The following is a 13,212-nucleotide window of genomic DNA, read 5'->3' as shown; positions in this document are numbered from 1 at the left end:
GTGGAAGGTTGGGGGCAGAGTCAGTCGCGTTTCCGGCACAGGGTGATTGATGCTGCCCAATGGGCGGAAAGGTTCAGGAAGCGTCAGTTGCATAGTTTGGGAAAAGACTGACTCTACCCCTGCCCTGTCACCTTTTCAGAGCCATTTTCCTCGCCGTACCCTATTTTCATACAGACCACTTGGCATATAATGTACTTCAACGCCCAGGTTGCTGAGCAGAGACTGGCCCTGGCTTTCGCTGGCTAACTCTTGTACACCACCCTCCCCCTATCCCTCCTCCCATGCTTTCTATGTGACTCTTCCCTTCTCTGCCTCCCAAAAAAGCCTGACAGCTGTTGTTGAGGTTACTGGAAACTCAAGGGATCGGAATGAGCGAAGAGGAATGCTGGCGCTGGGGGTGGGTGGGGGGGACGATGCAGGACGGTGGGGTGGTCGCTTCTGATGTCAGCAGCAGTACAAATAGCCAGTGGGACAGCCAGCTCCTTCTCACTCTATCTCATCAAGCCCCGGCCACCCACAAGGAGCCACCAACAGCTCCAAGGAACCACCAGCCACCCCAAGGAGCTTCTTCCAGCAGCCCCAGGAAACGATCAGAAGCCGCCACCATGAGTCAGTCCTTCTCCTCCAGCCAGAGGGTGTCCTCGTACCGTCGCACCTTTGGAGGGGCCTCGCCCTCACTGGCCCGGGCCTCCTTTGGCACCAAGGGTGGCGCGGCGGCCAGCAGCCTGTCCTCCAGGGTCTACCAGGTGTCCAGGACCAGCGCCGCCCCCTCATACTCCAGCTTCCGGGCCAGCCGGGCCACACCAGTTCGGGCCTACGCAGGCGCTGATGTGCTCGACTTCAACCTGGCCGATGCCATGAACCAGGAGTTCCTGCAGACCAGGACCAACGAGAAGGTGGAGCTGCAGGACCTGAATGACCGCTTCGCCAGCTACATCGAGAAGGTGCGCTTCCTGGAGCAGCAGAACCAGGTCCTGGTGAACGAAGTCAACCGCCTCAAGGGCAAGGAGCCCACCCGCATCAGCGACCTCTACGAGGAGGAGATGCGGGAGCTGCGGCGGCAGGTGGACATCGTCACCAGCCAGCGTTCCCGCGTGGAGGTCGAGCGGGACAACCTCCAGGACGACCTGCAGAAGCTCAAGCAGAGGTGAGTGGACCAGAGAGGGGGGCTTGGTGGAGAAGATGTGGTCTGTAAGAGGAGGTGGGATGTACTACAGGGGATGTGCTATACTAGAAGAGGCTGTGTGATGGACTAGCAGAGTGGTGGGCCTACTGTATAAGGTGTGATGTGCTAGAGGAGGTGGGGTTGACTGGATGAGACGCATGCTACTCTAAAATAGATGGGGACCACTGCAGGCGGGGTGGTGTGCTACAGGACAAAGAGGGTCCACTGGATAAGGTGTGATGTACAAGAGGAGAGTGGAACAACTGGAGGAGGCGTGATGTACTAGAGGGTGATCTAATGGAGGAGGTGTGCTGTACTAGAGTGAGGATGTGCTAGAGATGGTATCTTCTGCAGGAGGTGTGATGTACTAGAGGAGATGGGGTATGCTGGAGGAGGTGTGATGTGCTAGAAGATATGGGGTCTGCTGCAGGAGGTGTGATGTGCTAGAGAAGAGTGGATCAAATAGATCAGGCGTGATGTACTAGTGGATGATCTATTGGGGGAGATGTACTGTACTAAAGGAGTGAGAATGTGCTAGAGATGGGGTCTACGGGAGGAGGTGTGAAGTACTAGAGGAGAGACGGTCCACTGGATGAGGTGTGATGTATTAGAGGAGAAGGGATCTACTGGATGAGGTGTGATGTACTAGAGGAGATGTGGCCAACTGGAGGTGTGATGTACTAGAGGAGAAGGGATCTTCTGGAGGAGGTGTGATGTACTAGATAGATGGGGTCTACTGGAGACGGTGTGATGTACTAGAGGAGAAGGGATCTTCTGGAGGAGGTGTGATGTACTACAGGAGAAGGGGTCTACTGGAGGACGTGTGATGCACTAGAGGAGAAGGGGTCTACTGGAGGAGGTGTGAAGTACTAGAAGAGAGAGGGTCCACTGGATGAGGTGTGATGTATTAGAGGAGAAGGGATCTACTGGATGAGGTGTGATGTACTAGAGGAGATGGGGCCAACTGGGGGTGTGATGCACTAGAGGAGAAGGGGTTTACTGGAGGAGGTGTGAAGTACTAGAGGAGAGAGGGTCCACTGGATGAGGTGTTATGTATTAGAGGAGAAGGGATCTACTGGATGAGGTGTGATGTACTAGAGGAGATGGGGCCAACTGGGGGTGTGAGATACTAGTGGAGAAGGGATCTTCTGGAGGAGGTGGGATGTACTAGACGAGATGGGACCTACTGTAGGAGGTGTGATATACTAGATAGATGGAGTCTACTGAAGACGGTGTAATGTACTAGAGGAGAAGGGATCTTCTGGAGGAGGTGTGATGTACTAGAGGAGATGGGACCTACTGTAGGAGGTGTGATGTACTAGATAGATGGGGTCTACTGGAGACGGTGTGATGTACTAGAGGAGAAGGGGTCTACTGGAGGAGGTGTGATGCACTAGAGGAGAAGAGGTCTACTGGAGGAGGTGTGAAGTACTAGAGGAGAGAGGGTCCACTGGATGAGGTGTGATGTATTAGAGGAGAATGGATCTACTGGATGAGGTGCGATGTACTAGAGGAGATGGGGTCAGCTGGAGGTGTGATGTAAGAGGAGAAGGGATATTCTAGAGGTGGTGTGATGTACTAGAGTAGATGGGGTCTACTGGAGACAGTGTGATGTACTAGAGGAGAGGGGATCTTCTGGAGGAGGTGGGATGTACTAGAGGAGAAGGGGTCAACTGGAGGTGTGATGTACTAGAGGAAAAGGAATCTTCTGGAGGAGGTGTGATGTACTAGAGGAGATGGGGCCTACTGTAGGAGGTGTGATGTACTTGAGGAGATGGGGCCTACTGTAGGAGGTGTGATGTACTAGAGGAGATGGGGCCTACTGTAGGAGGTGTGATGTACTAGAGGAGATGGGGTCAACTGGAGGTGTGATGTACTAGAGGAAAAGGGATCTTCTGGAGGAGGTGTGATGTACTAGAGTAGATGGGGTCTACTGGAGACGGTGTGATGTACTAGAGGAGAAGGGATCTTCTGGAGGAGGTGTGATGTACTAGAGGAGATGGGGTCTACTGGAGGAGGTGTGATGTACTTGAGGAGATGGGATCTTCTGCCTGAGGCATGATGTACTAGAGGTGATGGGTCAAGACCCTAGAGGTGTGATGTACTGGAGGTGATGGGTCAACTGGAGGAGGTGTGATGTACTAGAGGAGAAGGGATCTACTGGAGGAGGTGTGATGTACTAGAGGAGAAGGTATCTACTGGAGGAGGTGTGATGTACTAGAGGAGAAGAGATCTACTGGAAGAGGTGTGATGTACTAGAGGAGGTGTGATGTGCTAGTGGAGGTGTGATGTGCTAGAGGAAAAGGGATCTACTGGGGAGCTTAGCTAGGTTTTACATTGGAAGCCACGTGGTCTAGAGGTAAAGTTCTATAAATAGCTTGGCCATGTCTTGTTGTCCTGGAGCCTTGTCTCTCAGATTCAATATCTGGAACAGGCAGAACAGGGCATACATCACCAGGCACACAGAAAGTCCATGACTGCCCCCTCTCACTGAAGCTCAGGTGAGGTCCTTCCCTTCTGTCTCTCAGGGGGTCTCTTTTCCTCTTTCACCCTTCTGTTCATCTTTTTCTTTTTTGAGGGTTCTCCCCTTGTTGGGTATAGCCAGCCACATGTGTTGCTGTGCCTGCTGTGTAGCCCACCTGTCACATGTGATGGTATTAAGGATGTCTACTGCACCCATCACCACCGTAGTGAAACCCCATTTAGAAGAAAGGTTTACTCTGATGGCAATTTCTATACCAGATGATGCATGATATTAGAGAGAGTTACATTACTTGGGCAGGGCTGGCTCAGCCTTTCATCATTTGGCGGATGATAGAAAGGAGGACCATGTATGTTGGGCTGTTACGTTAGCTACATTTCTGAGCATGCAGAGAGTCTACCGCAGGCACCCGCTATGGAGTTATGGAATTGCCATCACGGATGACCTCAGCCATTGCCGTTCCCCACCTTGCACATCCGCGTTCATACTCTTTTGCCTGCACCCTGAGTTGCTGGTGGGGTCCCCTGTGCAAGGCCTCAACACAAGCCTCGTCTTCTGGTGAGCTGGAAGAGCTTGCTTAAAAGTGGAGCTCATTAGATGTCCAGATGATAATTTTACTGTTGCAAATTCTGTGGGGCGACCTTGTCTCAGGCATCTGAAGTAGCAGCAGTCTGCAGCTCGAGTATCTTAAGATGTTTTGGACTACGACTCCCATGATCCCTCACCATTTGCTATGCTGGTGAGGGCTGATCCGAGTTGTAGTCCAGAACAGCTGGAGAGCCAAAGGTTGTAGATCCCTGGATTAAGGCAAAACAAGCTTCCTGAAGAGCACGGGGTAAGGTCAAGAGAGCCACGTGCCAGACACAGCTCTGAAAGGTCGATATATCACATGCCAACCATACCTGTGAATGGACGACGGTCACGTCTGCTCTGCTTCGGTTTGGCCGCCATGGAAATGGAAAAGGGGCTCTGTATGGAGTCCCGCTTTCCCATTCCATGGTGGCTATTTTAGCACAGTCTTTTCGGTCTGTGAACAGGACGGTCCGCCATTCGCAGAAGGGAATACGTTACATTAGACCCACCCCAGCGCATGGGACGAGTGCTAATAGCGTTAAGCGCCTGGAACGCGTGGTTAACGTCCTGAGGCCCTCGTTAAATGCCCTTACGCGTTCTTGCAGCAATTTGGAGAGCTGGAATGTGTATGTCACCTGGTGGCAGCCAGGAGGAGCAGGGGGCGCATCTATGCAGGGGATTGCATCTCATCGTTGTTATGCATCACCTTCATGGGTCCTCAGGAGGATGGGAATAGATGTGTCGGTACAGATTCAATACAGGATTGTCAGTGTAAGACATGTCACATAATTAAGCGTATAGGCCCTGCCCTAGGGCCGCACTAGCTGTTACGGGCCCTGAAGACAGATTTGATGGCTTCACTTCAGCGTAGTGAGGGTGCAGGCCCAGAACGTTTGGTACAGCCCAAGAATGGCATCTATAAAGCTATTATAGCCCTCGCTGCTCATATGTGGTGCGTAAATGCAAGTATACAGAAGTTGGCAATACATACATCCACTTTGGTCATCGCAGAAAAGTGGCGGCAGGTATGTTCCGTGCTTCCAGTGACCTGGAAATGCAGCGTCCTGAGCAATGGGCAGGGTTTATGGACCAATCTACAGGCGGCTCTGTGCCTGTAGAGCCAGCCCGTTATCCAATGAGAGCTCTCTCTGAACATTCATATTGACATCTCAAGGGTGTGCTGCTGATCTTTGATTTGCATTTCTTATTGACCAATTCAGCCTGCTAGCTTTTTGACTATGAAACAAAAAAGACACAACTACCTTAGTGAACGAATATCTTTTTGGATGCGGTCTAAGCCAGAAAAAGCGCACACCAAAAACGTACAAAATTAGAACACAGGAAGTCAAAACAGTTCCATCGATTGCAGTGGAGCTTTAAAATTAATTTTTATTTTATATTTATTGTGTCTAGTTTAAAGACGTTTTCAAAAGTAAATGATCCACCACATGCACAGGCAGTCAGAACACGTACAACTCAGGCTCAAATGCACGTCTAAATTACATAACAAATGATATATCATTAAATAAAAATACAACAGGCTAAACTGTAATAAATCAAAACGATTCCAAAAATCTCGAGATTTTCACAAAATTGTCAAAGAATCGCATCAGATGTTCAATAGATTTAAAACGTGCAACCAGATTCGGTAAAGTGCAAAGAAGAGCAACCAGAATTGAGACACAAGTTCCAAAAGTGCACACATGTAATTGCCTCGTAGTCTCTTCACAAATGTTCCTACATTGCACATGTAGACACTTCCCTTCCCGGGAACCTTGCTGTTTCGGCTGCATGTTGCAGCCAGCAAGTGCAACAGCTCGGACCTGTCGCAGCCAGAACCGGAAGTTGATTTGTAGAAGCACTCCTCTTCATTTCCAGACACCAGGATTAGGGCGCCGTAGCAGATATGGCTGCGCGGGCATATATGCATGTTGTAAGAAATGAATGACAACTATATATGACTTCAACTTCCTTAAGTGGCCATTGTTATACCCGCCCTTCACCCCGCTAGGCGGTGACGTAGGGCGTCTGATTAAAAGCCCCGCCCCCGCGCGAGGAAGGCAGTTCCGGCCACAGACCCTAGCAGCATGTGTCGTGTCTTTCTTTCTCGCTCTGGCTGCAGCTGCGTCATTGAGGCCGACTGCTGCGGCCTACCACGCTATGCCTCCGCGCGGGGCAGGAACATAACACTGGCGACGAAGGTGGGATGCAATAAGCATTGACTTTTGCAAACTACGGGAGGGCCTGTACCTCCTGGTGGCAATCGATGACCACTCTCGATACCCCGAGGTTGAGGTGGTCGAGTCCACAGCAGCGGACGTAGTCATCCCAGCCATTGAGAAGATGTTTGCGACACATGAACTACCAACCACGATCAAAAGTGATAATGGAGCCCCCTTCCAAGGGGTGGAGTTCAAACAGTACCTGCATGATCTAAACATCCGGTACCACCACATCATGCCCAGATGGCCACAAGCCAACGGCGACGTAGAACGCTTCATGAGAACACTCAATAAAGTGCTGAGGCTGTCCAAAGCAAATGCCAGCCCGTGGAAGGTTAACCTCTATCGATTCCTGAGGAACTACCGGGTCACCCCGCACTGCACAACAGGCGTCCCCCCAGCGGATCTCATGTTCGGCACCGTCATCAGGTCGTCCATCCCACACCACCCCAGCAGGGGACCGGACGAGCTAGACGAGGTGCGCATTGACCGACGACGCAGGGACGCCAACGCAAACATGAGCACCAAGAGGAGGTCGCGACCATCCGACCACCAAGTGGGCGATCAGGTGGTCATGTTACGGGACCCGTCGAAGTCCAAAATGGACTCCCGTTACGAGACTCTCCCATGGACTGTCCGTGAGACACGAGGGACCATGATAACTGCACAAAGGGGACATCGCCAGGTGACGCACAACGCCTCCTGGTTTAAGGCGGTGCCGCGCAACCTGTGGACGGATGGGGAGTGTCCCCAAGAAGATGAGGAGTCTCCGAGGGTTGAGGACGGACCCGAAGATTTCCAAGGCGAAGGACACGCGGATGACAGAACGTGGGAGCAGGGAAGCTAACCGGACCTGGGTGAGCCGGAGGTGGAAGGTGAGAGCCGCCCCACTGGGTGGACGGTATGGCCTGAGGGCTGCCACCCAGCTGCCACCTCGGCTCAAGGACTATGTGTGGTAGGTGGGACTCTGGACGTTTGGAAATGGGGAGTGTACAACTGCAGTTCCGTTATGAGTAGTAGCAGTAACGTTTTTGTTGGTGTGTTTTACTGTCGTGTTTTGTTTATAATAAAGGAGGAATGTTATATCCGCCCTTTACCCCACTACGCGGTGATGTAGGGCGTCTGAATAAAAGCCCCGCGCGAGGGAGGCAGTTCCAGGCACAGACCCTAGCAGTGTGTGTCGTGTCTTTCTTTCTCGCTCTGGCTGGAGCTGCGTCATTGAGGCCTACTGCTGCGGCCTACCACGCTATGCCTCAGCGCGGGGCAGGAACATAACAGCCATAGTCGCAAATCGAGTCCCATAAATCGGCCTTATTCCCCAAAGGATTTCTTAAGTAGGCATTAAGAATCCCCAGAATCGTCTGGTGGGGCCGACCCCACCTGTTCAAAAAAAGCTTTATTTAAGTTCTCAAATGAGTGTGGTTTGTCAGAACCTCAACGTTAAGGTGGTCGCCGATCTCAGACAGCAGGGGGCAATTTTGGAGAGCAAATAGCCTTAATATACTGGGCCCCACGCCTTTCCCGTGAGATACCAATCGAACCTAATTCCAATGGGAGGTACTCCATTGGTACAGTAGGGGCAAGTTTAAGATTTGCCGGCAGGTTCCCCTCTAATGTTTAACTAGTGAAGGTCATTCATTCTCAAAGCTACCAGGCCATATAGAATGGACAGAAATTAGCCCCCCCCTCAAGGACCCTCATATGCAGTCATAAGCGGTCTGGCCTACCTGGATATCCCCCCTAAAAAATGTATTCTATTGTTGATTGTGCTTAAAGTTTACAAATGTACAATCTTGCACGAAATCCAAGACAGTAAAATATGCATAAAACGATCACATTATTCACACCGCATGAGCACAGCAGAATCATTTCGTCTGCCCTCCTTAAAAGGAAAAAAGAGAAAGACAGGAGAATAAGGGAACTCCTCTGCGCATATGTTATGTTCAATACGAGGGAAACGAGCTGCCCTTTGTTTTGTGGTTCTTAGTTGCTTCCTTCCCGGTCGATACAGGCCACGTGATCAAAAAAGCAGGAAGTACCCAGATGATATTGTATACTATATTCGATAGCCAATATCTCCCTAAATCCTTTCTTCGGTGCAATGTTCATTCATCGCCACGGTTTTCAGCCGAAAAAACAAACTAAAAGATAGGGATGGGGAGAGGGGTAAAGGGGTAGAAGGGGTAGGGGTGTGGGGAACAGGTAGTTAAACAACTGGAAAGGGAGGATTGAGGGAAACCCCCCAAATTTAAATTAAATAAATACATCAAATAGATGTGTGTACCCACCCTTGACTGGCCATGCTAATCCCTAGGGCCATTCCAACCTCCTACCTGCCCCTGCCCACCCAAAACACCTCCCCTTTTGAATCTAGCTGTGTGCTTCCTGAGCACTGCGCTGAGAGGTAATGGCTGGTTTAAACCGGTGACCGCAGCGGCTCCTGATGAGGTCAAACTGCCTTAGCCAAGTCACCCTCAGCTCCTTTTAAGTATTCAAGTCCTGAGTACTCAGAGATGGCCTTTGAAGGAGGACTTTCCTGAGCCAAGAATACATTCTGTGGGGCGGCACAGAATGTCCTTGCCAGGTCGTATGTGAAACTTCAGCAAGTGGGCACAGTCTTCATCCACAAACTCAGTGAGTGGCCAGAGGCGTTGCTGGGGGGGAGGGGGGTTCAGGGAAGGCTATAACCCCGGATCTTTTGGTTGTAGCCACGTATAGAAGCTCAGGGTTTACAACCACAAGGCTAGCTAGCCCCAAGTCCGACAGTCCCGGCATCAGCGTAGGCCCAGATCTTTTCCAGACCTAGCAACACCCCTGGTGTGTGTGGTACAAGGTGACCTTTGATTGCATTGCTTTAAGGAGACCGACACGTGCCTTAAAGTCGCTCTGCCATCAATTGAGCACTAGTTGAATTCCACAGAAACACCAGATGACCCTTGACTGCGCCCCCCATACCCAGGACAGGCCTTGCCTGTCCTTTCGTATTTGCCCTACCAGGAGTCTGCAACCTTCGGCTCGCCAGATTTTTGGGGACTAGGCTTCCCATGCTCCATCATCCTTAGCTACACTGATGAGTGCTAATGGGAGTTGTAGTCCAAAACATCTGGAGACTAGAGCCAAAGGTTGCAGACCCCTGTGACCTCCGAACAGGCCAACATGTCCTTACTGCCCAAAATGCCCTTACTCCTAGATCCACTGCGCAGAGGCTGTGAGAAAGGGCTGGCACAGGGGTACAGACCCTGTCCTCCATACATAGGGACTGGGCCATGGGATTAAGACATGGACAAGGTCTTTCAGAATTTTTTTTTAAAAAATACCAGTTACAACACCTTCCATGATTTAATTAATGAATTTATCTTTTTCTTATTTCAAAAAGTGCATTACCAAGTATGTTCCTCGTCATCATGGCCATGCTCTAAAATCCAATTTAATTAGTCTCATTAATAAAACCATTCACAGCGTCAACAAAAATTAAGATACATCAAAATACAGTCATTATAAGTATTGTTCCAGTTGTTATAAACATGACGGAGTTGCTTACATGTATTTTGTTTTCTGATTAAACAATCAGTGTGAATACTCATTCAGAGTTAATCGATTGTCTAATCATGGGTATGCACTGCTGTGCAAAAAGATCAAAGGATTGCATCTGTGACACCTGTGCACAGAGCCGCGGTCTTGCAGTCTACGTGGTATAGCCACAAAAGTGATGGGTGGAAGGTTTTGAATGAATCTGAACCACTGGCATTGCTCTGGGCAACCTCCCACACCACTGTTTATTAGCCCGCCTGCGCCATTGCAAATGGGTCCAGTCATATGCAAATCAGTCAGGTACAATGGTACAGGTACAATGGTAGCAGCCCAGCCCGAACTGCTAAGCCAGCTCTCTGCAGGGAAACACAAGCAACCGCTCAGCGAGTCAGAGGGGTACAGCGCCTGTCACCTCTCAGCATGGCACAGGGATACAGAGCCTGTCACCTGTAAGCACGGAGGCAATGATTGGCATGGGGGGTACAGAGCCTGTTGCCTCTCGGCGTGGCCCAGCGGTACAAAGCCTGTCACCTCAGCAAAGAAGCAATGGTTGGCACTGGGCTACAGAGCTACAGAGCCTGCCACCCCTGGCATGATTGAAGCCCGAGTGGAGCATGTCGCTGCTAGGGTTCAGGAGGTTAGGAAAGGTGTACAGAGCCCCCCCCTCCCCCCGCAATGGATTCTCAGGAAGCTGGCCCGCTGGTCTCGTTGGTGACAGTGGACTGGCTCAGTGGCTCATGCCACTTTAGGGCAATGAGGGCTCAGGGAGCTGGCTCAAGGGCACAGGGCCTGTCACTCCCCGGCCTGATTGAAGCCAGTGGACTGGCCGAGTGGAGCATGTCACTGCTAGGGTTCACGGGGTTGGCAAAGGGGTGCAGAGCCTGTCACTTCGCGGTCCGAGTGGAACATGTCACTACTAGGGCTGGATGGCGTCAGAGGGTTTGGCGCAGGAGTACAGAGCTTGTCACACCCATGGCGGAATGAAGTCAGGTAATTGGCACAGGAGTGAAGAGTCTACGGCCCTATAACAGAATTGGCACAAGGCAGTATGTGCCCCCTGGGTCTGGATAGAGAGACTTGATGGCTTAGAAGGGACCGCCCCGCTGTCTATTCCCAGCAGTGGGCGGCAGCTGGCCAATCTCTCCCCCAGCAGCCGCCGGAGGCTTTGTGGGCAAGTGCCACAGGCGTGACGCCGAGGGTCTCTGTCCGGGAGGAGGGGGGCTGCCCACTGCAGCATTCCTCGCAGGCCTCTGTCTCTGGCCCGGGCACCGGCTGTTTCTGGATGAAGGTCACTTAATAAACGGGAATGGAGCCGGCCTGGCACATGGCAGGTGCCGCATTCCTCAGCTGCTTCTGTCACATCTATGGACTCAGAACATTCAACAGCGGTCGAAGTGGCCGGGAACCAAAGGGTACAACGTTCCCTTACTTTTCGTTAAAGTCAGCCATCATTCCCTTACTTTTTGCGCCTGAGAACAGTTCCTGGATGGCAGGTGAAGGGCACGTTTTTTGCTGGCCCCTTACTGGGGATTTGAACCTGGGCCTTCCTCAGGACGGGCATGAGCATGGCTCCACTGCATTTTTTTAATACACTCTAGAGGTGACAGGCTCTAAAGCCCTGTACCTATGCCCTGACTCGGTCCATCCCTAGAGGTGACAGGCTCTGAAGCACTGTACCTATGCCCTGACTCGGTCCATCCATATAGGTGACAGGCTCTGAAGCCCTGTACCTATGCCCTGACTCGGTCCATCCCTAGAGTGACAGGCTCTGAAGCCCTGTACCTATGCCCTGACTCGGTCCATCCCTAGAGTGACAGGCTCTGAAGCCCTGTACCTATGCCCTGACTCGGTCCATCCCTAGAGGAGACAGGCTCTGAAGCCCTGTACCTATGCTCTGACTCAGTCCATCCCTAGAGGTGAAAGGCTATGTGGACCTGACTCCATGCAGCCCTAGAGGTGACAAGCTCTGAAGCCCTGTACCTATGCCCTGACTCGATCCAACCCTAGAAATGACAGGCTCTGTGGACCTGACTCCATGCAGCCCTAGAGGTGACAGGCTCTGTATCCCCGCAGTTGTCCCCTGACTCGATCCATCCTTAGAGGTGAAAGGTTCTGTGGACATGACTCCATGCAGCCCTATAGGTGATAGGCTTTGTATCCTTGCACTTGTTCCCTGGCCCGATCCATCTCTAGGGGTGACAGGCTCCGTATCCCCGCACGTGTCCCCTGACTCTACCCATCCCTAGGGGTGACAGACTCTGTACCCCTGTTCCAATCCTCTGACACCATCCAGCCCTGGGGGTGACTAGCTTTCTATCCCCTGACTATCACCATCCATAGAGGTGACATGGCTTCTATCCCTGTACCTATCTCCTCGCTATACCCATTCCTAGAGGTTAACGGGCTACATAACCACGTGCTATTACGTAGGGGTGACCTGCTCCGTACCCAGCCCTATGGGTTATAACAGAAACCCAGCGTCTGTAAGCGGACTCCAGCCCTAGAGGTGGCAGGCTCTGTATCCCCACGCCTATCCCCAGGCGCTCCGCGTGCCTAGAGGTGACAGGCTGTTTCCCTGTCATCTCCGATACCTATACCATGGCTATAACCAGCCCTCGCAGTGACAGGCTGTGAATGCCCGTGCATATCCCGGACTTAACCCATTACTAAATGTGCCAGGGTCATTGCGCCTGTGATATGATGATATGATATGGCATTTATAAGGCGCCTACACACAAGTGTTTCACCCCGAGGCCCGCGCAGCCTTGGGGTGACAGGTTCTTGACCCTGTACTAGTCCCCTTACTACATCATATCCTGTAGGTGAGTGACAGGCATTTTAATGTCGCCCACGCAGCCCTGAAGGCTCCTTGTCCCGTCGCCTGTTTCCTGACCCCTTCTGCCCCTTCTAGTCCTGGAGGTGACAGGCTCTCCTCCTTTAGGGCGGGAGTGAGTATTGATAACATGCCCATGGGCTCGATTGTGTTTCGTATAAATAACTCCTGAGGTATTCTGCCCGAGTGCCCCCAGCAGCGCACCCCCCTGCGCCCTGGATGGGTCTGGTCCAGGCACCTCCCTACAAGGCCCGGATCTCGGTCCCCAGCATCGCCTGGCGCGGACGTCATGGGCTGGGATTGTTCCTCTGAGGGGCGCGAGGGGGGGGGGGTGCTGTGACTATAATAGGCCTGGGCAGGGAAGGCCTCCATCCCTCGCTCCCATGCACCCTCCCCATCTCACACA

General features: G+C 52.0%; 1 protein-coding gene across 1 annotated transcript in view; it reads left to right on the top strand.

Annotated features, from left to right (window-relative positions):
* Window positions 1–472: 472 nt before the first annotated feature.
* The window catches only part of DES (desmin), a 44,602-nt gene continuing 31,862 nt past the window's right edge, over window positions 473–13,212 (top strand). Inside the window, exon 1 of the mRNA XM_069616883.1 lies at window positions 473–1,147. Within this exon, the coding sequence (XP_069472984.1) occupies window positions 606–1,147 (542 nt within the window). The 5' untranslated portion in view covers window positions 473–605. The remainder of the gene's footprint in view (window positions 1,148–13,212) is intronic.

Source organism: Ambystoma mexicanum, chromosome 9 (genome assembly GCF_040938575.1).
Source record: "Ambystoma mexicanum isolate Mex_15411 chromosome 9, UKY_AmexF1_1, whole genome shotgun sequence".
Classification (NCBI taxonomy): domain Eukaryota; kingdom Metazoa; phylum Chordata; class Amphibia; order Caudata; family Ambystomatidae; genus Ambystoma; species Ambystoma mexicanum.
This window is presented reverse-complemented; position numbering and strand designations above follow the sequence as displayed.